Here is a 9,123-nt window from a genome sequence, read left to right on the forward strand (position 1 = left end):
CGGGGTTAGGAGGGACTGGCAGTGGAAAGGAGCCAGTGATCTTACCGTGTTCCCGGTTCCTTCCCACCCTACACAGAGCCATGAGCCACCGGATCCTGCTGCTCCTGGCCGCGCTGACCCTGGGCCTGGCCACCTCCCAATACCGAGACAAGGTGCCCTGTAAGATGGTAAGAAGCCCCACCCAGGCAGGGTAAGGCCCCCAGGGTGCCCCGCCGCCCCAGCCCCGGAAGCCAGAAGTCAGAGGAGTTAGAAGAGGAAAGGGAATTCAAGTATTTCTAAACATTTTTTTTTAATGTTTTATTTCTAGGAGAAAGAGAGAGAGACAGCATGAGCAGGGGAGGGTCAGAGAGAGAGGGAGTCACAGACTGAAACAGGCTCCAGGCTCTGAGCTGGCAGTCAGCACAGAGCCCGAGGCGGGGCTCGAACCCACGAACTGCGAGATCATGACCTAAGCGAAAGTCAGACGCTTAACCGACTGAGCCACCCAGGCACCCCTGTAAACATTTTTTATAAAGTTTATTCATTTCTTATTTCGGGGTAGGGGGGAGAAAGAGAGAGAGAGAGAGAGAGAACACGAACAAGCAGGGGAGGGGCCGAGAGAGAAGAAGACACAGAATCCGAAGCAGGCTCCAGGCTCTGAGCTGTCAGCACAGAGCCCCAGGCGGGGCTCAAACTCAGGGAGATCTCAGTGAGATCATGACCTGAGCCAAAGTCCGACGCTTAGCCCACTAAGCCACCCAGGCGCCCCAGGGAATGCGTTTAATGCATTTAAGCCTTACATTTAATGAGTACCTACTAGAATGTTTAAATACCGTGTGCAGTATGAATCCTACTGGGTAAGTACCATTATGCCCATTGTGTGGAATTGGAAACCGCAGTTCAGAGAGGTTAGGTTACTTGTCTAAGGCCATTCTCCTAGGACCAGAGGGGCTCATTTCGGACTCTACAGGGCAGTGGACCCATCTGGGTGAGCAGAGTATGTGTATGAGGGGGGAATGGGGGACGGGCCAGCTGCGTCCCTCCTGGAGCAAATGTCCTTTCCCAACTGGAGTCCTTGCCTTGGGCCTGTCCGCTGCTTCCCTGATGGGATGCCTCTCACTCAATACCACCCAGGCCAAATGCCACCTCCTCCAGAAAGTCTCCCCGGACCCCTCCCAGGCTTCTCGGGTTCCGTTTGCTCCCTTTTTCTGGACCCTCATCCCGAGCACGTGGGGTGGTTGGTGAGTGGGCCCAAGCCTGGTTCTTGTGCCACACCAAGAATTTCTTGAGGTCAGGGACAAGGGTAGCTTCACTCTTGTCTTTTTTCTTGCCCTGAGCCAAGCAGACTAGCCCTGAAGTCACTGGGACCCTGCAGGATACAGGGAAAAGGGAGCACCTAGGTCCACTTAGAAGTCACTGAGGTGAAGGCGAGAGTCAGGCTGGGGAAGGGACGGGCCCTCCAGCAGCCCACCTGGACCGGGGGCTGGAAGCTCATGGTACAGGAGGGGCCAGCAGCCCTGTCCTGGGCAGGCAGGGCTCTGCTCCTGCCGCCTCCCTTCTTGCCCCTCAGAGCCGTTCTGAGATTCCCGGGACCCAGAATAATGGACAGAGAAGGCCTCAGATACCCCCAAACGCAGCCCCACATTCTACCCAAGGAGACAGGCTCAGAGGGGTGAAGGGGCTGGACCACCCAACAGGCAGAGGGCAGCTGAGTGAGCTTTGCATTCTGGGTAAAAGTGCATTCAGAAAGCACTTTCTGAACTTCCGTGGAAGATCAATGCAGGCGTCATGATGATTTTCAAAACAGTGGAAAGGAATTGCTACTTACTAAGGGCTTGCGAGGTGCCTGCACCATGCTGAGGACTTTCCCTCGTTTTATCCTGCAAAGAGCTCTTTTCAGCTGAGGACACCGAGGCTGTGAGAAGAGATGCGGGCCATCAGGGTCATACAGACAGGAAGTGACAGAGCTAGGACTTGAACCCAGCTCTCCTGAGCTGGTGCTGTCCACTGCCGGGTGCCTCTCTCTACTCCATTTCCCTTCTATGTGCAGGTGGCAAAATGGAGTTGGGTGGAAAGTCCTCTTCCCTCCTTAAAAAGAAAAAAAAAAGAAAGAAAAGAAAAGGGGGGCAGCAGCTTCCTGGCATCCCAGAGAGTGCGGGTAGCAGATCGTCAAGGACAGCTCTGAACTTGGCCACATCAGCCAGGCAGGAGGCTCAGAGCTCAGGGAGCAGCGGGCACCCTTAGAGTTCCTTCAAGCTCCCTCCTACACTGGCAGCCCAGAGCCGCCCTGCCAGCCCTCATGGGCACCAGGGTGGAAAGCAAGTCTCAGGTCCTGGGCTTGGTCAGCTTTGTGTCCTCGCTCAGCTCTCTGGGGCTGGTGTCTTGGGAGCCTTTGAGTGTCCAGAGGTGAGATGGGGCGTGGGAAAGCATGGATCCCAGTACAGTGCCCCTCCCCCCCCATGCAGGTGCTCAGCGAATGGTACTATTCACTCTGCTGGAGGAGGCAGTGTGGGTGCTCGGCGAGCTGGGGGCCCAGTGGTCAGAACTCAGCCGGCGCTGACAGGGAAAGCAACTCACACTGGTACCCTGGAGCCTCTGACTGTCAGAGCTGGGGGAAGCTCACCCCCAACCCTGAGCCTCGGTTTCCTTAGGGGGTATAGCAGGGTAAATAAATGAGGCAAGGGGTCTGTGCACTCAGGTGTGGAGCCTGCTGCAGAGCTGGCACTCCGTGGCAGCCGCTGTCACTGTTCCTTTCGCTGTTTCTTCCTGAAGTTGGGATGGTCCAGGGAGCTGAGGATGGGGATGAGGCCATGCCTAGGGGCCTCAGCTGGCAGAGAGGGTGTGAGGGAGGAGGTGGCAAGAGACAGGCAGGGCTGGCAAGGTGGCGGGGCTAGGTTTCTGGTTCACGGGGTGGGAGGGGGTGCCTCAGTGGTGAGGGTATCTGCGGGTCTCTGAGGCCTCGAGGAAGCTGCTTCGCTGGAGGTGGTGGGAGCGGTCGCTGGGCTGCCTGGAACAGGAAGAGTTCCAGAGAGGCTGATGAGGNACACTCACCTTGGAGCCCCGGGGAGGAAGCTGAGAGCTGGGCCGGGCAGGGAGCACCCAAGCTGCTGTTCTAGCTCTGTGGGCTCAGCCACTAACTCACCGTGACCTTGCAGAGGTCACTGCCATCTTCAGGTTCCATCTCCCCATCTGAGAAGTGGGTGGGCCAGAGTCATTTTACTCTAATGGGCTTTGAGTCCAGTTTGAATACATCGACTTTCTCTTTTCTTTCCTTTTGGAAAGGTGACTTTTGACTGGTTCAATCCCTCAGACCTTTACTAAGTCAGAGATGTCCGTGGCCCATTCATTCAAAAAAATTGATTGAGCACTTTTCGTGGGCCAGGCCCAAGGTGTCCCCATCACTCCCCCCAGTCCCTGTAGCTCTGAGCTCCCACACAGACAGTCACAATCTGGGGCCAAAGCTCTGAGAGAGGGAGCACCAGGGCTCTCCGGGCCAGGGAGCACCCAGAGGAGGCCCAGCCTGCCCAGCTCAGTACACGGGGCTCACCTTGCACATCTGGGTGGGGGTGGGCCTAACCGGTGCAGGGAACAGCAAGGAGGAGGCCCAGAGGTAGGCGTGGGAGGGCACGGCGGGCACTGGCCAGATGTTGTCACTGCCTATATGCTGGGCCGGGGCGGGGGTGGTTTGGGAGGAGAGAGGTGGGGGTAGGCCTGAACTGGGTAGTTGTGGAAGTCAGACCGTTTCCTGGGAAAGAATGCATTCCTGGGGTCCTCGAAGGGATGAGAGGGATACTGCATCTGCACAGAAAGAATTCAGGCTCCAGAAGGCATATGTGCTAGAAGGACAAAAGTTGGGCCTTTGGTTGTGAGGAGACCCGGCCTCCAATCCCAGCCCTGCCCCTGCTCAGCTGAGCGATCCTGGAGGCTCCCTCCCCTCTCTGAGCTTGGGTTTCCGTAAAGAGGGGTGATCATATTTGATGGGCTTGCTGTGAGGCTCCAGTGAGACCAGGGGCCCAAACATGCTAAATAAAATGTAAAATGCTGAGTTGGTGCTGAGGACGGCTGTTAGTTTCTGGATAAGAAACCAGAGAGGTAATGTGATTTGGGAAGGCTCACACAGCACAATCATAGTCTTGTCACCAAAGAATGTGGGTTGGGACCCCGGCCATCTTTCCCCCTGCTCCCCACCCCTACTCCCATCTCCAGGGGCCAGCCTGGGCCGGGCCATGGGAAGCAAGGGCACTGGTGGAGGTGGGGCAGATAGCAGCAGCAGAAAGGAGGTCTCTGGGGATGGGCAGTGAGGAAGGCAGGCACTAGGACCCAGAGCTCTGCCCCCTGGAATGAGGGCTTTTGACCGAGGTCTGAGGGTAGGAGGCTAACAGGAGAACCAGTGAGGGGAGTACAAATTGCATTTTGGAAACATTTCTCCCCAAATGGTTTTGAGACTAATAGCAGCTGGGTACATTTAACTCTCTGGGCCCAAAGAAGGAACCCAGGACGTGAGCCAGGAGTGCCGGCTTCCAGCATGGCCCTGCTGTTCCCTGGCTTGGGATCACTCTAGGTGAAATGTGGCTCAGTTGCCTGTAAAATGGGATGATAATCAGTGTAGGGTGGCTGTCCTATCTGTCTGTCCTATCTGTCTATCATTTCTGTGTGTCTCCATCAAACTTCCTTAAGTCCCTCCCTGACGCCCAGAGCCACAGGACTGAGTGCCAGAGATGGGCGCAGGGGGCTTGAGATGGGGGTCATCCAGGCATGGGATGATTAGGCTGGGGTGGAGGAATGTGGAGCCCGCACGGGGCCTGGCTGGGGTGGTGGTGGGTGGGAGGGGGTTGAGTCATCCTTTCCAGAAGGTGTGTCTGGTTCCCCCACTGCACCCACTAATGCCCGCTGCTCTCCCTGCCCACCCCACGCCAGGTAGACAAGGAGGTCTTGTGCCACGGTCTTGGCCTGCTCCAGGTCCCCTCGGTGCTCCCGCTGGATGTCGAGGCCCTCGACCTATCTGGAAACCAGCTGCAGAGAATCCTGGCCTCCCCCCTGGGCTTCTACACAGCACTGCGGCACCTGGACCTGAGCTCCAATGAGATCAGCTTCGTCCAGACGGGGGTCTTCCAGGCCCTGCCCCACCTGGAGTGCCTCAACCTGGCCCGTAACCGCCTGGCAGCGGGCACTATGCCAAGCACCCCTGGCCTGGGCCCCCTGCCCCACGTGACATCTCTGGACCTGTCTGGGAACAGCCTGTACAGCGGCCTGGTGGAGCGGCTGCTGGGGGAGGCCCCTGCCCTGCGCACCCTCTCCCTGGCCGAGAACAGCCTGACTCGCCTGGCCCGCCACACCTTCCGAGCCACACCTGCGCTCGAGTGGCTGGACCTGCACAGCAACGTGCTCATGGACATTGAGGACGGCGCCTTCGAGGCCCTGCCGCACCTGGCCCACCTCAATCTCTCCCGGAACTCCCTCACCTGCATCTCTGGCTTCAGCCTCCCACAGCTGCGGGTGCTTGACCTGAGCTGCAACAGTATTGAGGCCTTCCAGACGGCCCCAGAGCCCCAGGCCGAGTATCAGTTGGCCTGGCTTGACCTGCGGGAGAACAGACTGCTCCACTTCCCTGACCTGGCTGCGCTCCCAAGGCTCATCTACCTGAACGTGTCCAACAACCTCATCCGGCTCCCCGCAGGGCCGCCCCAGGGTGGCGAGGGCCTCCAGGCGCCTTCGGAGGGCTGGTCCGCCCTGCCCTTCTCGAACCCCAGCCGGAACTCCAGCGCCCAGCCCCTCTCCCAACTCTTGAACCTGGACTTGAGCTACAATGAGATCGAGCTGGTCCCTGAGGGCTTCCTTGAGCCCCTGACCTCCCTCCGCTTCCTGAATCTCAGCCGAAACTGCTTGCGGGCCTTGGAGGTGCGGCGTGCGGGCTTCGCGCCTTGCCTCGTGCACCTGGACGCCAGCCACAACGCGCTGGAGACGCTGGAGCTGGCCACCAGAGCCCTGGGGTCTCTGCGGACCCTGCTCCTGCAGGACAATGGCCTGCAGGCCCTGCCCGCGTACACTTTTGCCAGCCTGGCCAGCCTGCAGAAGCTTAACCTGCAGGGGAACCGGCTCAGGCCTTGTGGGGGGCCCGGCGAGCCTGGCCCCTCGGGCTGCGTGGCCTTCTCTGGCCTCTCCTCCCTCCGCATCCTGAACCTGGCGGACAACGGGATGGAGACACTCCGGCCGGGTGCCTTCCTCCACACGCCGCTTACGGAGCTGGACCTCTCTGCCAACCCGGGGCTGGATGTGGCCCCGGGGGCCTTGGCGGGTCTGGAGGCCTCCTTGGAGGTCCTGGCCCTGCAGGGCAACGGGCTGGCCGTCCTGCAGGTGGACCTGCCCTGCTTCCGCTGCCTCAAGCGACTCAATCTTGCCGAGAACCGCCTGAGCCGCCTGCCTGCCTGGACCCAGGCTGTGTCACTGGAGGTGCTGGACCTGAGGAACAACAGCTTCAGCCTCTTGCCAGGCAGTGCCATGGGCGGCCTCGAGACCAGCCTCCGGCGCCTCTACCCGCAGGGGAACCCGCTGAGCTGCTGCGGCAACGGCTGGCTGGCGGCCCAGCTACACCAGGGCCGCGTGGACGTGGATGCCCCCCAGGACCTGACCTGCCGCTTCGGCTCCCAGGAGGAGGTATCCCTGAGCCACGTGCGTCCTGAGGACTGTGAGAAGGGCGGGCTCAAGAATGTCAACCTCATCATCATCCTCACCTTTGCGCTGGTCTCTGCCGTCCTTCTCACCACCCTGGCCACCTGTTGCTGTGTCCGCCGGCAGAAGTTCACCCAGCAGTACAAAGCCTAGAGAAGCCAGAGGCCGCCGAGCAGCTCGGCCGGGAGCCCTTCCGGGTCAGCTGGGGAGCCTGAGACAGACAGGGGCGGGGACCGACCCAAAGTCACACGGGGTCTGAGAACCCTGCCGTCTAAATCCTAGCCCGGGGCTCCTTTCCCCATATCCTGCAGTACTGGTAGGTGACCCGCTTCCCAGGCCACACGTGTGGTCCAGCTGTGGAAGCCGGAAGTCGGGCAGTTTCAGGAGTGACAGAAAATAAGGTTGACCTCTCCGGTCTACAAATCTTCGCCAGGCATCTGGTTTTCGTCACATCCTGCCCTGAGCACTGGGGACGCCGGGTGACTGAGACACATCACTGCCCTCAGGCATCGCCCACCTCGCCCTGGTGGGGAGGTGGTCGCAAAGCCACGTGGTGACCACACGGAGGCTGGAAGTCCTCCGGAGCTCTGCAGCCCCAGCCGGCTGAGTCGTGGGGAGTCCTCCCTCCAGCAGGGCCGGAGCAAAGGAGGGGTGAGACCAAGAAGACTTGTCTGAGATGGTTCCAAGCAGACTGTGGGTCACATCTTCTGATAATGACTTTCAGCCTGTCTGGAACATGAAGAGCTTGTGACCGGAAGAGAGCTGGAGCCGCGTGAATAGGTCTCGGATCCAGCCATTAGGCGGGCTGCAGCGGCCCCCGCAGGGCCTGGTTCAGAGGCGGCAGCCCTGGGTGCTGGCCCAGTGCTAGAGCATTCCATTTCCTGCTCCAAGCAGCCTCCTTCCCCACCTGGCACGCTCGTGGCGCCCACGCTAGCCCCAACGCTGCTCCAGCCCCCCAGTTCCCCATGCGGACGTGCCGTTCCATCCCAGCCCCCGCTGGCTGGCGAGCCAGGAGTTAGAACCGTACATATCTGGTTCTATTTTGCACCCGGCTTGGCGGCTATGACACGTCTGCCTCTTTATGACTACCCTCTGAGGTTGGTATTTTATTCCATCTTACCAAAAAAGCTCCGAAACTCTCCTTTCAGGGTCCTCCAGCTAAGAAATGACGGAAATGAGATGCAGCCTCAAATCCTCCTGTCCCCAGGGCCTGACCTTTGCCACTGTGGGGGCAGGGGACGGTTAGGTGGACAGGAAGTGGACCCACATTGAGGGCACAGGGCCTGAGGGCCATCCTGTGCTACACATACCTACCTACTCCTCTCCCTCCTCTCTCCTAGGCAGGCAGACACGTGTCCCCTCCTCCTCCTCTGCCTCAGTTTCCCTTACTCCCTCCTTTGCAGACTGGTGTGTATTCACCTCTTTCTGTTTTGCTCTTGCGTTCCCTCTTCCTCCATTGAGCAAAGCCTGGAGTTTGAGACCATTGACTCCAACCTCCCCGTTGCACAAACAGGGAAACCGAGGCTGGGGAAGAGAATGGAACTTGCTCAGCACAGACCTCACTGGGGGTGGGAAGGGGACTTAGGAGGTGGACCTGAGTGATTTCCTTCTCTCAGCTGTCCTATCACAAGATCATGCTGGCTCCAAGCTCTTTCGGGTCCTCATTATGCAGGGACGTTTCCCCCTAGAAAAATGAGTAGGAAAACCCATCTAGATAGAACCCTTGTCCCTCATACCCATGGAATCATGGCCTGTCAAGGGAGCCCTGTGTTGTTGTCTTCACCGTCTTACCTGTGCATGGCCCTTGGTCTGGCTCATGATGGTGCTTGAGTGAGACAATGAAAACACCCCTCTCTCCGCCCCATTTTACAGACAAGAAAACTGAGGCTCAGAGAGGGTCAAAGACTCAGGGAGTCAGTGACAGAGCCGGGGTTAGAAGCCGGTGTCCTGGCCCCCACCTGGGGCCCTGGCGGTATGTGGGACAGCCGGGCGGACCCAGCCCTGGTTGGGATCCCAACCACAGGTGGTCAAGGTGCAAAAACACTCCTCCTCAGGCCTGGAGGGCGGGGCGCGGGCCCCTTCGAGCCTGATCTTTGGAAACACTACACAATGCTGCTCTCACCTCCCAGGAGCCGGGCCACAGCCCTGGCCTCGGGACCAGCTCTTTGTATAACCCACATGAATGTATTAAAAAATAATTTTGGAGAAACAGTGTGGCCCACCAGCCTCCTCCTCACCGCGGGTAATTGGCCTCGTGGCATCCACTTGAACCCTGCCCCTCTGTTTCCACTGCGGGCTTTGAATCCTCATGGCGAACCCGTGGGGAGACGGGCTGAGGGCTGTTGAGGGGAGACCGAGCCTCCGGGTCCTCACCACCCTGGACCTTGGGGCCTCAGCCCTCATTCCACAGCCACACCTCTGACCCTCACGCGCAACAAGCCCTGACCCCACCCGACCCTTCCTCCTGCGGCAGCT

General features: G+C 59.4%; 1 protein-coding gene across 1 annotated transcript in view; it reads left to right on the forward strand.

Moving 5' to 3' along the window:
* Positions 1–8,859, forward strand: part of LRRC32 (leucine rich repeat containing 32) — a 22,615-nt gene extending 13,756 nt beyond the window's left edge. Inside the window, exons 2-3 of the mRNA XM_077776206.1 lie at positions 77–167; positions 4,897–8,859. Coding sequence (XP_077632332.1) covers positions 81–167; positions 4,897–6,801 — 1,992 coding nt within the window. The 5' untranslated portion in view covers positions 77–80 and the 3' untranslated portion in view covers positions 6,802–8,859. The remainder of the gene's footprint in view (positions 1–76; positions 168–4,896) is intronic.
* Positions 8,860–9,123: the final 264 nt, after the last annotated feature.

The sequence above is a fragment of the Crocuta crocuta genome, unplaced genomic scaffold (assembly GCF_008692635.1).
Source record: "Crocuta crocuta isolate KB4526 unplaced genomic scaffold, BGI_CrCroc_1.0 scaffold271, whole genome shotgun sequence".
Lineage (NCBI taxonomy): Eukaryota > Metazoa > Chordata > Mammalia > Carnivora > Hyaenidae > Crocuta > Crocuta crocuta.